General features: G+C 37.4%; 1 protein-coding gene across 1 annotated transcript; it reads left to right on the top strand.

Annotated features, from left to right (window-relative positions):
* Window positions 1–581: 581 nt before the first annotated feature.
* Window positions 582–16,262, top strand: LOC108625951 (neurotrimin). The gene is made up of 6 exons (XM_018026309.1): window positions 582–587; window positions 635–842; window positions 2,492–2,650; window positions 6,209–6,337; window positions 6,554–6,691; window positions 16,084–16,262. Exons 1-6 carry the CDS (start codon window positions 582–584, stop codon window positions 16,260–16,262), a joined length of 819 nt encoding a protein of 272 aa, XP_017881798.1.
* The last annotated feature ends 836 nt before the right edge of the window (window positions 16,263–17,098 follow it).

Here is a 17,098-nt window from a genome sequence, read left to right as displayed (position 1 = left end):
AAAAAAATAATTAATGCATTATTATTTGTACATTTGCCCAAAAGCAGTCAAAATGACTTCCTTGGGCAATCTAGTGTTAAGAATCTTAATATATTTGTATTGGATTAACTGAGTCGTTACGTAATTTACTAAACGCCTTGATGTGTTGCGTTTAATATTTGACGTCTATTTTAAACGAATACTCGTCAAAATTATTAATACTCTTGCGAACTGATAACCAGTGATATTAATAAAGTTTTGATTTCATAATTGTGATACATTTTGATTAATCTGGCTTCAATACATGAAATTTGATTTAACATTACGCTATCAGTCATTCATATGATCAATAACATACATTCAGCTCGTAATTTGAATGAAACACCTGCATCAAATATGAAATTGTTTCAGATAACAATTAAAGACAATAACGAATGGAAATAAATCGATAATTCATGGAACTTTAAAAATATTGAGAAATCCGTAAAAACGTATTGATTATCCTCTCATCCTGTTAAGGCCTGATTGAAGCAGAATTCCTTTTTAGTGTATTCCTCCACGTTTCAATTTCCTAAGTTCAGGTTTCTGGCCTGGACGTTGATATGTCAGTCAGTACAAATATACTAATGTACACGTCGTTTGTTTCATTTTCCAGGTGGCATGGCTGAGGGTGGACACGCAGACTATCTTGACGATAGCCCATCACGTGATCACGAAGAATCACAGGATCGGCGTGACGCACACCGAGCACAAGACCTGGTGTCTGCACATACGCGACGTACGCGAGTCCGACCGGGGCGCGTACATGTGTCAGATAAATACCGACCCGATGAAGAGTCAGACCGGCTACTTGGAAGTTGTAGGTTGGTCCATTGTGCTTCATACCGTGCCACGCTGATCTCGCCTAGCGTTACTCGACACAACGCCGCGAAATTTTATGCAGAAACTCTTTCAGTTCGAAAAATGATATGTAAATAGGATTTCACTTTGCTTTTTAAATATTATAGTAAGCACTTTACTTTGGAATTTGCATAGATTTCTGCATTTATAAAATTAGACCATGAAATTATGGCAGGGGCTTCTAGTTTTATAGATTCCTTATTATCATCAGACTGCAGGTTTTTAGATATTTACAAGAGGCACAAGTGTGCTGAATTTTGAACAATGCAGTTGATATGCAGAGGCATATGAAATGTTAGAAGCAAAGTGCATGCTACGATATTTAATTAGAGAAACAGAACACATTTGAATTTCGTTTTTTAATCCTATATGCATTCTCAGTATTCCACTCTGCATAAAAATTCGCACAAAAATCTACATTTTGCACACAAATATTATATAAAACATATGAAACTGCAATGATTAGTAAATTTCAGTAAAGTTCATCGTACGAATTTAATTTATACTATAGATTAGTTAAGTTAGATAAGTTATAAATTATTAACTTACAGTAATTCAACGGGTTATTAATATTAATAAATATAATTGTCGGTAGTTAAAAGGATTCGGTGTCTATTGTAATAAGGATTTGCTCTGTTATATAGGTTTCGCTACAATGTCGTGTGAAATCCTACATTTACATTTGCGTAAGCTACTCTAATTCCATTCTCAATATCTCCTATTCTTTGGATTATGCTATTCTCCGCACTTTGTAACGCAACCACGTACACACGTGAAAATTAACTTCATTATTAGCCAAATTAGCGATTTAGTGACTGGGAACAAGTGTATAACATTTCACTCATGACTTCCGTTGACCAATTTACAAGATAAAATATTATGCAAATATCATTGAAATATGTTTTTAAAATATCTCTTTATATTTTTCTTCTATTTCGAATAATACAGGATTAATCGATTAATTATTTCGTTCATCGTCAATTATTGTTTAACAAGTGTCCTGCTTTCTATTCTTTACTTCGATGACAGTACATTGTAACAGCGTAAAAAAATTGCAGACTTCTTCGCGCGATACAAAGTCCCATAAGACTGCCACTCTTGAAAAAGAATAAAAGCACGCGTTACTAATTCATTACCCGGAAGCTTAATCGGGATCCTATTATTTCAAATTATAGGCTGGCCCCGAACTTTTTCCCCCGGTTCCTTTCTTAATTCCGAAACAGCCTTTCAACTTTCCCCGTTGCCAGACTATCTAAACTTCCCGATGAAACTTGATGGGACTTTTTACTGATTTTCTTTCCAAGCCGTCTTAACGCTTTTCCTATTTTGTAAACTGTACTTTCCTGTCTTTGTTTTTTTGTGCAATTCGTAGCTACTCGAGGTTGATTGCTTTTTAACAGGTTGGAGAAACTGATTGCTTTTCAAATGTGAAAATCTATTGGTTTCCTTCAATCTATAAAAACTACTGTCGGTTTTAGGATCGCTTTTATGATCTAATAGGAAAAAATATTGATATCTGTCATATTTTAATTCAGTTAAAATAGCACATTTAATTTCGACTCTTTTATAATAATCTCTTCTTTATTCGTGAAATTCGAAATTTTGATTCCAGTCCCACCTGACATTTTGGATTATATGACAAGCACGGATATGGTGGTCAGAGAAGGCAGCAACGTTACATTGAAATGCGCTGCCAAAGGGTCTCCGGCGCCGAATATCACTTGGAGGCGAGAGGACGGAGAAACGATACTTCATAATAATAACGCAGACAGTAAGTAGTGACCCGGTCAATATTATTTAAATCTGATCGAAAGAACATGAGAAGCTGCATTTATTTCAAAATATTTAATCGTTAATTGTAATATACTTTGATTCTTCTCTATTTTTACCGCATCATGTAAAACGAAATTGTTCCAATACCTGCATAATTCAACGCATTTCAGTTGCACATTAATGACGCAGTCATGCTGTCATTCATTTATATGAACGACAAAATTTGCAATGAAATTAAATAGTCCATTGGGACCAGTCATTCACATATAACTGACAACGCTCGATAAAGCATTATCCCAAACCAGAAATCGTCCTTTTTTTTTTAAAATCAATCCTACCTCAGTAAATGTGAAACTGCTGCAAACATAATTACAATTTTCAATATTTATTATATCCCTTAAAATATGAAATGTCGTAAGAACTTCCTTTAAACGTCATTTATGCACTTTACTTTTGTACATAATATACAAAAATAATTGCGAATGCTCTGACTACATGCAACGTACTACAGCAGATGTCAATTACTCTCTTGCAATAGTTTAACAACTCCTAACTGAAAAACTGAAGCGTGCTAAAAAAACGCTGATTTAGAAAACTATGCTTAATATTTTACGTGGCACAATGACGCACGGAGTGTTAAGTTGACCAGGTGATTCGCTGATGTGTATGTCGAAGTGAAATGGAAATTTATCACCGGCGGCTTTCAAACTTATTCAACGAGCGAAGTGCGAAATGTAATGGCAGTATACCGGTGGCATGTCTATGATGTTAGAATGAAATACAAGGACGACGTTTCGCGCACCGGCGTATTCTGATTCGCGTATGCGCGCGTATACATATATGTATGTATGTACACGATCGTACATGCACTTAGCTATTGCCAATGGCGAAGACTCCGCGAGCGAGACGCGATAACGATTTATCATCTTTTTTGTCTTTCAGCCGCATCCGACTGTTGCTCGCGCCCGGGGGTTCTACCCGCGGGAAACTGCCGAGCCTGTGCGCAAGAAAAATGTCCCCTGTGTTTCGAACGTTTACTCGTACGCGATAGAGCTCTACCAGCGGGTTGACAAATTTCCACCGATCTCTTTATCTTCATATTTTCTGTCTTAATTTTCGAGAGTGGTTTTTGTCTCTACAATGAAAATCGAGAGACGCATTATTTGTGAAACGACCTATGTACCTAACGAATGCTAACAGATTGCGATAGATCGTAATTATTTCTGTTTTCAACTTTCACTGGGATTAATTGACAAAAGAATGAACGATCACGTTCCATTCAATAACACATTCATAATTCAGGCGATTTCGTCTTTAGGCGTGTGCATATCTGAAATACTGTGCGCACGTCATTGAAACGAACAGCCGAGCATCGAAATAACAATAGATAAAAATCCAAAAAGGGGAGATGAAGAGAAGCGAAATGTACGGCAGGCCGTACAATCGAATTAAATTGTGGCTTTGATCATAGACCGCGCCACTTCTTGTTTGTTCGCGCTTACCTTCTCCGCGCGAGCACTCGATACCTTTTCAGTTCCTCTTTCGGCGTTGTTTTATTTCCGCTCCGAATTCCCCGGTTTTCGAGGACGCATCGGTTTCGCTCCTCGCGCGAGTTCATCTGACACACGTGAACGCGTGTATAAAATCGCGGACAGACCCGGCCCCGAGAACCTATTTGCTCGGAAACTGTTCGCAAATACGCGGCGAAAATAAAGCCTCTCCACCGTCAGTGTCACGGGAATTCTTTGCCCGAGCTACCTCTTTGACGCTGTTACAGACATACCAGCCCCGATTAAACGTCGTAATTTCAATTCATTATTCGCTTCCGTACAATTTCCTTCGTGCGGGGAAATAAAAGTCAAACACGTGAATATAGTTCAAAAATAATAAAAATTTGCTCAAACGTTTTAAGATATAATGCGAATTTAATTAAAGTGTATGCGTTCACATATAAATTATTTTCCCACCTGTGTATTGTCCCAAATAATTCATATAGCATGCATGCATGCATGTATGTATGACTAGATACCTGCGACCTGAAACCGTCGGGGTAGATGAAGTTACCTGATACTCGCCAACAATCGGATAAGATAGTATGTAACGGTTAACCGGTTAACGAGTAATTAATTAAAGCGAGAACACGTCGGGCACCCAGTTTGGTCACCGGCTTATACACGTACACACGGTTGGACGCGCGGGCGAGTACATAGATATAGGGCCGGGAGAATCAACTCGGTCTGTCGTTTCAATAACATAAATTGCTTCCATGCAGAAATTAAGCGCTTAGGGCCGCGTGGAGCCGGCCGCTGGGCGAATCGAAAATTCGACCGGGAAACGACCGAGCTCGGTGACCGCCTTTTAGTTTTCCACCGCGAGATTTACGTTCAACGAGTGAACGTGTTCTATCTGCGGTTACCGTTGTAACCCACCATTGACACCGCCCTCGCGCGCGATGCAACAAAAAGGGTAGCGCGCGTCGCGAATTACTCGGCTACTGTTTGTCAAACAATGCAAATTGCTTGTACTATATTTTCATATTCAATGCGTCTTCTTTTGTGATGTTTTCATGTAAGAATGAATGGTTGTCAGAAATAATAACACGGTGTTCATTGATTTTACTGTCGAATTGAAAAGCTGTGATATTTTGTTTATTATAATAAAATAAATCGATTTAAGGAGATATCGAAATAACAAATTTATGCGACGCGTGTTTGACGATCATTTCTGGATGAAATGAGAACATCAATCTATGTACAAATTTATTTAATGCAATATTATCGTTTCGTACCGTTCGTCGTCAGTATGCAAAATTGAATTAAAAAGTGGCTATGTTTATGCATTGCTCTACGAAACACATGATAAATATTAACCAATTAGTAATACAACTATTCGGAATCTCTGCTCTGATTCTGCAGCTTGTAGTTTTTAGGAAAACACAATCAAACCGCGAACATTATAACGTAATGCAATCAGACACTTGCACGAGTAAACCATGATTAACAAGAAATTCTCGACAAGCGTTGCGCCCGGAACGCAATTCGCCGGGAATGTGTTCGTAGCGTTGAATGTTGGCCGGGATTAAACGGACTAACAAAAAGCCACCGAGCGCTGTGTCGCACCGTAGTAGGTATCGAAGGCGCAGAAGTACAGACAGAGACCTGTGCTCCGTTAACATTAATTTCGCTCACGCCGCCACGAACTTTTTGCCAGCGAGAAATCAGCGCCGTTGTTTCGTGAATGATCACCGATTGCGTTCAATAAATTGCGAGCCCCGTAAATACTGCGGGTGCTCAAGCCATTGTGATTAGTTGTACCTTCGATGTGAATGGAACGATCATTTCTGATAATATATCTACTGGCAGAATTAAAAGAGAATTAAGAATGTATTTTACGGATAGCAAACTTTAGTCTTTAATCAAATACACTGAAATTTCTATTTTAGTGACAATAGTCAAATTTTGTCTAGTTATGTAGATATATTCTGAAGAACGATAACTTTTTTCCTTCCCTGAGCTTTACAAGCATATTTATATGGTTCTATTTACTTCTGTTACAGTGAAAGTGGTGGAAGGGCCGACGTTCAATATTACTAAAATAAACCGACTGCAGATGGGTGCATATTTATGCATCGCATCGAATGGTGTGCCGCCTACAGTCAGTAAAAGGATAATGGTCACAGTACACTGTAAGTGACCACGTTATACATACAATATAATATTACATGATAAGTTTTAAGGAAACTGAGAGATTGTACTTTTTAAAACATTCTCTATTTCTCTACTTATATACTTCTTCTCTATCTTATGTGATATATGATGTATCGAAGACTATACACTTGTAAAGAATTTTGTAATTTTAATTAATTACGTTGTTTATATGTAAGTAAATTTAATGTTTGCAGTTAGTCCAATGATATCTATCCAGAATCAGTTGGTTGGGGCACAAGTGGGACAAAGAATGACGCTCGAGTGCAATTCAGAAGCCTTCCCGAACTCGATCAATTATTGGACGAAGGAGAACAACGAGATCATAAAAAGCGGTAAGCCACCATTGATTAAACACTGTGCACTTGTACTCGAGATCCATTTAAGTGGCCTTGTTAAAATACAAATATTAAATTAAACTTTTACTTATATTCATATTTCTCAACAATTATGACAATCAACTTTAATTTCTCATAAATATTAATTGCAAGCTTGTTCAGTTTCATGTGAGATATTTCATATATAATTATAAAATTCAAACTAAACTAATCTATTTTATTTGAAATGAAACGTCGCATCGAAAATCTAAAATCGATTACATAGAACAAGGGCACACGAATTTACTAAAATTAATGGTCTCTCGCTCGACCGTAGGAAGTATGACTGAGGAAAATTTATAGTACTGAAAGATTGATTAGTTTTGCATTAAACCGGTGGTGTTCAACAATATTGAGAAACTTAGGCTATTTGAATGGGTCAAAATATCAGCTTAAAAATGATAGATCGTTAATATCCGAATTAAATAATAATATTTTAAACACCGATGTCATTAGCATTTATAACAGAAACCTGATTAAATAAAAATCTGAAATAATATAATGCAATTTCAAATTATGACGTAGGAACGTAAAAAATTTCCGGGAATTCAAACATTCTCTTATATACAATAAATATAAAAATCACTGGCTACATAAAGACTGTCACGTTAAGGAATTCAGAGTTGGACAAAAGAATTACGACCGCACCTTATGATCTCAAGGGGATTACGTTGCATCAGGGCGATGCGTCAACTGTATGTTAACAGTGGGGGCTGCAATAAAATCGAGCACAATGGTCACGGTAATAAAATCGAAGTAAAAGTTGGTTCTGTACGTGCGCGACCACCGCACCGTGCTGTGTTTTACGAGGTTCACGCGTAAACGCGAAAGGGTCTCCGTGGGTCCGTCGGTGCTTTTACGTTTCCGCGTGCGTTTGTAATGGACGTGTTCCCAGTTCCTGGCGCTGCTAATTCACTGAAGAGCGATTGAACCGTACTGCCCAACATAGTTAATGCTGTTTTATTAACGAGTGTACACACACTGTACACGCCGCGTATCTATGTACCGGGCCGTACCGCACATTACCGAAACGGAACGGGTCGAACAGCGTCGCAGTTGGACACAGTACATACGCGCATGTACTTATGTACATACACACACATAGCCAGAAAATGCATGGAGGCGCTATAATTACTTCGAATAATGAGACTTTCGTGTTAAACTTTTCGCGCGGACGCGGATTATTTACAGAACGTTTTATCGTTCCACGGTGCTTGCACCCTCCCGGAACAATGCGTGCTGCAACGTGCTCAAGCATCGATTCTAAAATCCCTCTGTAACGAGTACATAAGTCATCTGAAATTATTCCTCTTTACATTCGTATCGGTTTTATCCTCAAGCTAAATAAAAATCAACTCTGATTCCCTGAAGTAGAAGAAACAATTTTAATTATGACTGTAATCGTTGTTATTCTTTAGCAATAATAATACTTCATAATTTATTCGTAATAATTCTTATTCGTCCATTACGTGTCTTACAAAAAATATGTTATTTCCAAGACGTAAAATATACTGACAACGCGAAGACTCGTAACGTTTATTACGTGCATACACAACCACTCTAAATCCCTGAATATATCACCGCCGGGGACTGGCTTAATGCGCCTAACAGAAAAGAGCGAACAGTTACAGAAGGTACATCGTCGAATGCGCCGGGTCGCATGTCGCTTAATTATTTCGGATAACGAGACACGGTATGCGCTAAGGTCGTAGGCTGTGGTAACCGTATGGAGTAACGCGTCTTCGGAACCGTTAATGCGCCAGCCTGCTCCAGACCGGGGGTGTATGTACGGATGACGCAGATGCAGTAAGAAAACCGAAGCTGTACGTATGGGCCCGTGTACGCGGAGTCGCTAATCGCACACCTAATTAAGTTCATTTCGGATGCGACACACGCAGCGTCTACGTTTTCCTAATAAAGACACCGCGGTTCGAATCCATTGAAGTATTCCGAACAGTCACAAGTGCACAAACGCAGTTTCATCATCGTGTTACCAGTAATATGTATAATTAAAAATTTTTTATATATTTATATTGGATTTTCATATTTATTTATGTTTAAATAATATTAATGTTGGTATTAATGATACCATCCGTCCAGCGACGTTGCCAGGCGTGTTTTATGATGAACGGGAGAAATTTTTCATCTTGGGAAAGGAAACATTTCTAGGTCCATATTCACATTTTATATCCACGCATTTTACGACGTGCATACAGAATAAACTTCTTCAATTTACTTACTTAACTACATGTCATACGTATGATATAAGTGTGATGGGTAATATCGCAAGAGCTGTAATCGTAGACGTTGTAAACATTAAAATTTTCATAATAATTTCTGTCATACTTATTCATATAACAATTTCTATCTTTTAATCGCGAATTATTTTCAGTGTGTTTTAAATGATTATGTGTATTTATGTATTCTAAAATAATTAATGTGCTAGTAGGGATTAACTGAAGCACGATGTGCAAATTTTCAATATTGTAATCATAAAATACAAGCAAATATTAACTTTTATTCAGTTATGATATTCTCTGAAATGTTGTCACTATAAATAAAGGATTAATTCTACGCGCATGCAAATAATTAATTTGGTACTGCCTAGGACGTTGAATTCGCGTGCATCAAACTTGGATCGTGTAAGTGTCAATAAATCATTGAACAGTTCATTCTGATATTATTTTCGGCGATTGAAATATTTAAATTGCAAGGACATTTAATATTTTTCCCATTATCTTTGGGAACGGGTTATCTGAACTGCGTTACATCGGGCTGGATGCGTTAATTACACTATGCCCCGCGGTAACCGGATGTAACAGCTACGACATGCTTTACGATTTAACGTCCGTCGCTTATCCAGGTTCATTAACGTGACTGAAACATAGATAGGTTCTCGCAAGTACTGTTATCGAAAGCGCCTTTATGCTCCCTCGCTCCCCGTTCATTCGAAAACGAAATTGGCCGCAATTAATCTAATTTGCGAATCAAATGGGCACTCGCTCATTTGTTATAATAATCTGCTTTAAATTGAACAATGACAATCTCTTCATTGAATTTGAAACTTCAAAGATAATTCTATTTCCATTTCACACAGATTAAGAATGTGTATGTGTAGTTTTATAGTATGTATGAAATCATCGTGTAAGAATCATTCGTTCTTTTTAACAAATATTTACGAATTTCGTGATTGCATTATGAGTTGAATTTCTAATTATTTATTTCGGAGGATACGAGTTTGAAGCAGATAAACAACGTCCACGGTAATGCTTGCTTAGCTAGCTTGATCCCCGGTTCTGCGGACGAGGCAATCAGCCGAGTTAGATGCTTCAGGAATGTTTCCCTGTTGTATATGTTATTTGTCACCCGTTCGCTAGATTCTGAACACGGCGAAAACTAGAACGGGAGGATTGGAGAACAGGAAGATAAGAGGAATTCTACTTGAACTATGCTCGCTCTTGTCGTTTTTGCTTTAATAGGGGAAGTTGAAAAACGCTGAAACAGTTCGAGATTTAAAGTGAAATTAACATCAGTTGATGTTAAGTGGTGAACGAAAACTAAGTCAAGTTTAAAGAATTTTTAGGCAATTAAATACAAATATAAGAAATAATATAATAAATGCTACAATTCACAAAATAACCAATACACATGAAATCGATATATTGCAAAAAATCATTACATGAAACTACTATTATGTAAAGTTTAATGAAGTCTGTACATTATTCCAAAAAACAAAAGGAACGCGTGTTAATGGTTGGAGTGGGCGTTGAACGTATAAAGGAACTGATAATTGGGAAACGCGGCGACGCTGAAAATGAATTCGATTGCCGGCTCGAAAGCAAAACGGGTATTTACCCGCGGACAGATTATGTTTTCCGAAAGCTCTGACGCGCACTTCCGTTGTCAGCGCGACGCTATCCTGTCAACCGCGATTCACGTTGCTCCGTGCTCGCCCACCGATAAATTGATTTAACGATGAATTACGCGCACAATTTTTATGAACAAAACCGACACGTTGTATTGTCAATAACCGTAAAATCAAGCTGAAAAATTCTTACACTCTAACGTACTCATATATGATAGAATACATAACAAATTTTTAATAACATGTAAAAGATGTATATATAGAATTTATTTTTTAATAGTATATAAAGGAACGGATCAGCTACAAATGATGGCGAATATGATATTACATCCATGGTACATCTTAGATTGTATACCTGTCATGGATTATTATACTATAATACGACGTGTATTAAATAACGTATACAAATTTATATTATTATACTACTTTATATATACTACTGCTTTTATGCTTTTATAAAACAGAATGTACGTATTCACATTGCATAATACATATATTCCACGTAAAATGTATGTGCTTTGGCTTAATTCACGAATATCTATACACAAATAATGCAATTCCATTATTCCATTTATTCTTCTTTTGTGTGTTGAAACTGACGCAAACTCGACAGAGGAAATTAATTTTGCAAAACGATTTCAATCGATTCTTACTTTTTAATAGAGCGTTATTTAAAAATAGTATCCAAATCAAGGGAAAATGTACACAGAAAATAATTTTTCGCCGCAAAACGAATATGAAGAGCAGAGGGAAATCTCGTGTCGCTTATTATTTAAAATATGTATACTGGAAATCGTGAAAATTTCCGTAGTTGAATTTCCGCTTATTATCGGTGCACATATTATATTACGTTGCTCAAGTATTCGGACATCGCGAGAGTCGACGTTAAAAAATTCATAAATATTTATTTCATAACGAACTTCGATGATTTCGATTCCTCGCATTTTGCATATTACATTAAATAATGAGGCGACGGTTTTTTCGTTTCGTGCGCGGCTATTAATCAATGCCATTTAATTGCGAGTGCCACGAATTTATAATTTATTTCTTCGTACGTTTCCAAGAAACAGTAGAATTATGCAATAGTCGAAGCATTATCTTTTTGTATTAAAATTGTTCCGATTCATCGTAAGTCCAAATTAAAACATCTAATCAATGATTTCTCGCAGGAGGAAACAAAAAGTGTATTCGTGTATATTTTGTTGCGAACGAAATGTATGTAAATTTAATATCACTGCCTGTTCCATTCGTGATTTCTAAATTATATTCAAGGTTTCCTTACGAAACGTATTTCCTTGCTTAGCTTCTCTATAGCTACATATATGCTTATACATCCATGATAGCACACGTACAAGTCGTTATTCGCAACCCAGAAATCGTGAGTTATTATTCTGCCAATTCCTACATTCCGAACGTATCGCATATGGCAAATTATTCATTACGTGGAAAATTTATTGCTCGCAATATGTCCGTGAATGAAGAGCCGATCTTACAAAATTAAAGTAACTCAAAACTGTATGATCGTAACATTTAAAATATAAAACGTGATAAGAAACGTGATAAAATAAGTAATTATTTTGATCGGATTTATGGTGGCTGCGACTCGATTTAGCAATTAAGCTGTTATTAATTTTCAAATGCTTTTTACATCCACAAAGTGATCGTTCTTGAATCTGGGAACCCAATATCATCGGATGGTGTCGAATATCGCGCGAGCTAAACTGAAGCACGGCTCGCGAGTGCCACTGATGGAGGCACAGCGTATACACGGAAAGAGAGTGGCGTGCCCGGGGCTACTTACCAATGCCATTACTGGCCTTTCACCCCTCGCCCCGTCGCGTTTCGCTATCCTAACTCGTCCCGTCCTTTCCGCGTCACGATGACTCGGCCTCGCCACCCTCTTCTTCCACCCGCGCCGAGCCGCATCGTCTCGAACCAGACGATTCTCCTGCCACCGACCCCGTAGCCGTGCCCGGTACCCTCTCGCTTGAACCGTCCGTACAACTTTAATGACTCGTGATTGTCATGACTTCTGCTCTTTGCGCCGCTCTTTTCGCCCGTAACGTGCGGTTTACCGAGGGAAAACGATGTCTGCTGCGTTATTAATTCCTGAGCGAAAGTTTTCAGCTAACGAACCTCTCGCCCGGATGTACATATGTACCCACCTTCGAAATCCTCCCACACTTTCGCCCGTCTACGTCAACTCCGGAATTGTCTCCCCGTTGAGTGACTCGACGTCGGAATTGAAATTTAGGTACTGTCTCTTATCTAGCCTAATATCAAAACGTTCTACCGTCGCCGGGGATTCTCTCGTTTAAACAGACTGTCGACGAGCAAAAGATCTTTCCGTGTTGACATTTTATTTTAACATGACTTCATACGTTCAATGGTTCTTCTGTTAATTCCGATTTACACGTCGCCTGTGGCGTCGATAATTTGAAAATTCGAGACACGTATGTACTATTTTCTGATGAGCTGATACAATTATTAAGCGCGGCAACCGGGCAATGAAAGAAATGGGTGTAACTTTTCGCGTAAAGGCAGTTTTATACCCGAAAATCCATCGGTTATCTGGCGCAGTGGTAATGCCACGGCCGCGCGCCGGTTCAACGTCGTTAAACTTTTTCATCTGCTTTCGAAACTCAAAGCCGGCGAAAGTTTTTCTTCCGTTTGCAACGTTGGGTCGATGGGAGCCACTACATAAATGCATTCTACCTTCTCCCTCCCACAGACTCCCTTACCTTTTTCTATTTCTCTTCTTCTCCCACCTACCCATCCATGGAAGTTTTCCCTCTAGCTGAGAAAATACTTCACGGCTTTACCGCGGATCATTACACCTATAGATTTCACTCGCCTCTTGATTCCCCCCTGGATGAATTGTGTTAATTCCAATACTCCGCCTACCTTCTTTTTTCCCCATTTCTGACCCGGCATTGTTCACCTTTTCATCGTTCTGCTATTTCTCCTTTGTTTGAGAATATTTCAGTATTCAAAGAACTTAACCGACTGTATTTGAAATATCATTCTCTCCGATTCGATGGTAAAGAATCATTAATTAGAAATTGCCTGAATCATGGGTCATGATATTTCGGATTAATTAAAAATGCAATTGCTTTCTCGATGAAAGATCGTCGTCGATTCCAAATCTGCTACACGAAACGTACCCTGCGATGCTGTACAACCTTCTGATATCATTCGAACGTTTTGTGTGCCGCTAATGGCCGCATGGCGTGATCAACTTCTATCCCGGTATCGCGTACGCCGTTTTTTTGCTCAATTTTTTGGTGGCCTACCTTGGCTCAAAGTATTCTCATTGCGAGCGTCGTAGAGACATTTTGTACCACGTACGTTCCGGCATAAATATGCATTAACTTGGAATGGAAATCGCGATAATTGAAAAGTAAAATGAACCGGGAATTCAAAAACCGTTATTCCGTCATAATAACAAATCGGTCCTTTGACGCCGCGATAAAGAAGCCGTTCGATCGCATTTCCCGTTTGCCAGCACCTGTTTTCCACTAAAAATTTTCACGCCCCTTTGACATGCATCAGATTGAATGTTCAAAGCTCCGTGGCCTTTCAGTACGTTTTTTAAATCAGTTTTAAGACAGCAATTCGAAACGTGGTAGTTTGACGTAGTTAATTAATAGTTAAATAAATTATAATGTTTGTCATATTTTTCGCGACCCAATGTTTCGCGTTTTCTTTTATTGTTCTTATAGTATTTCTATTTTATTGACTGCTTAACGCTTAACTTGTCAGAGCGCTGGAATCACGATTATGTCACGACATTACAGACAAACTGGCAACCTATACGGTGTAATATTGTTACTATTATTACCGTCATTGCGATAGTAATCGTTAGGTAGGAAGTCGAATCGTGTCATTAATAAGCTCAGCTATACCAGCATTTCACCTTTAATAAGACAAGGAGAATGTTACAAATGGTAGAATAGCTTGTGTGAGAAAGAAACAATTCAGAGATATAGAATGCAAGAGAACGGGACAAATAATAAGATAATCCTAACGTGTATATGTACACATATGAAATTATTAGCTTAATAAATATATATGATTAATTATTATTAAATCGTTTAATAAATGTTATCATACGATCGCTTAAATTATTTTATCAAATAATTTATAACTGACGACGAGAGTGACTTCCACATTTTGAATGCATAACACAAATGAGCTAATTATGTACATTCTTCTGCTTAACCAAGGTGATCACAGCAACGCGGGAAGTAATCCATTAAAGGCTATTAACTTAATGACGAAACTTTCTTTAAATTACATATAAGAGAATGTAGTGGTAGAGCGAACTGAGTTCTGCATACTCTCAGCAATTACTTAGTATCTCAAGTAGTTATAATGCTGTTTATCAATACTGCTTACTATTTACAATTCCATAATGAACATGTAATGTGAGAGTTGAAATACGTGAATAGCAAGAATTGTTATATAGGGTGAACCACGAATCGTAGAGATTAATAGAATCGTAGAAATTAATTAATGTAATTAGCAGTCCGATGCAAAATGTTTTTATCAGCAAAAATCGTGGAAAAAAAGAGTTGACAGAAAATTTGTTATAATAACATGAAAACTCTGCTATACTTGATAAAAATATTTTCCATCGGATTGCTAATAACAGAATAATACTGAGCACGATTCGTGGTTCACCCTGTGTATACAATAATCGTCAGTTTCTATTGCTTAGCGAAGTTTTCTCACAGATTTAATGTATGCATCTCGACTATGATGAGATGTAAGAACAATATTATTTGAAAAACTAATTTACCTAGTTGAAACGGCGGAGTGCACTAAATGCAAGTTAAACAACAATTGTTTTGATTATATTTTGCATCTATAACAACTTCTGCACGAACGGTCGGTCATGAATGCGGGTAAACGCATAGCAAAGTTAAAACTTTCGTATGAATATTCAGTCTGTGGACATTATTTATAAAATCACGGCGCGTAACTCGTGCTCATCGAATTGACATTATTGAACGAAAATAATCGTTGATCGGGAGACAAAATTAGGGAACGCGCATTGCCAGAGTGGGAAATAAAATCGATGTTGATACCTGCAGCTAAAATACATCTAATTAATTCAACAACGTTTCTATTAAAGTCTCATGTGTATTAATGCCGCACTTTTCAATGGTAAAAGAATAACGAATGCATTGTCATTGTCAGTAATCGAAATTTTGATGCATTCTGCTATAACGAGGAAATTTATTGAATGATTTCTTTAGTTTCAGTGAAAATAATTTTTATATAAAAAAATGAAGATGTCCAATAATTCATCATAATTTTATTATTACTTGTATTACTGAAATTTTTTAAATCCTACGTAAGGTCCTCAGAGTTTTCAGGAATTTATTTTAAATTAATATATTTTATTTATGTCGCATGATGAAGATGTAATTAAAGGATCTGTTAAAAGCTTCGAACAATAAGTTGAATTTTCTGTTTGCAGGCGACAAGTACGAGCAGTCCCTGTCGGACAACACGTACAAAGTGCATATGAAGCTAACGATATTATCGGTGGAAATGTCCGATTACGGAACGTACAAATGCATATCAAAGAATTCTCTCGGGGAAACTGATGGCAGCATTAAGCTGTACGGTAAGTACACGTTCGACCTTTATATTTGAATTTAAACATGGATAACTTGCGGTAGCAATAAAAGTACGTGTACATTTAACAAAAAGCATGTACATTTACTGTTCCTGTAAAATTAATAAAATTATCTCTCTGCGCTTGTACGTACATACGTCCTTTATTCTTATTGCATAATGCAATCGCTTTTTTACATCGATTTCCAATTTATGAAAATTACGAGTGTTCTACAGGAAAAGCTACAAACTTTTATGTATTATTTTATCTTTATCTTCCAATCCTGGTAAATATTTTAATTATCAGTAGAAATATTGAATCCTCGAATGGCTTATATATTATTTCATTCTATGCAACGTTCGTGTGAATTAGCAAGGAAAAAAATCTTGTTTAGTAGGGTATCAAATAACGCCCGCGCGAAATGAGACAATTTCGAAACGGGCAGCGGTAAACACAGATTATACGACGCGATAATCGGAATCGGCGCGATTCTTTCGATAAAAAGGAACGTAAATTGAACGAGGTCGGTAGGTACCCGCGGTGTGATTTTAATAAAGGAGTTGACGCCGGGCCACCTGGTGCCTGCAACACAACGCGATACGACGCGACGCTGCGGTTTCGCATTCGCAAGAACCGAGATTTAACGCAACGAATATTTCTTTTCACCGTTGCCTTGCTATTCTAATTCTTAAAGCGAGACTCTCATTCACTTAATTTTCCACTGGCCTTTGAATTTCATAAAACCACCCGTGTAGTTTATTGTAATCACCAAACAGTTTATGCATTTTTGAGAAAATTCATCTTGTGGAAAATACGAACGCTACATGTGAGGCATAAAGTTTTATAAATTATACGAAATGAATAAATAATATAG

This window comes from Ceratina calcarata, unplaced genomic scaffold (assembly GCF_001652005.2).
Source record: "Ceratina calcarata isolate Rehan_Ccalc_2016 unplaced genomic scaffold, ASM165200v1 scaffold382, whole genome shotgun sequence".
Classification (NCBI taxonomy): domain Eukaryota; kingdom Metazoa; phylum Arthropoda; class Insecta; order Hymenoptera; family Apidae; genus Ceratina; species Ceratina calcarata.
This window is presented reverse-complemented; position numbering and strand designations above follow the sequence as displayed.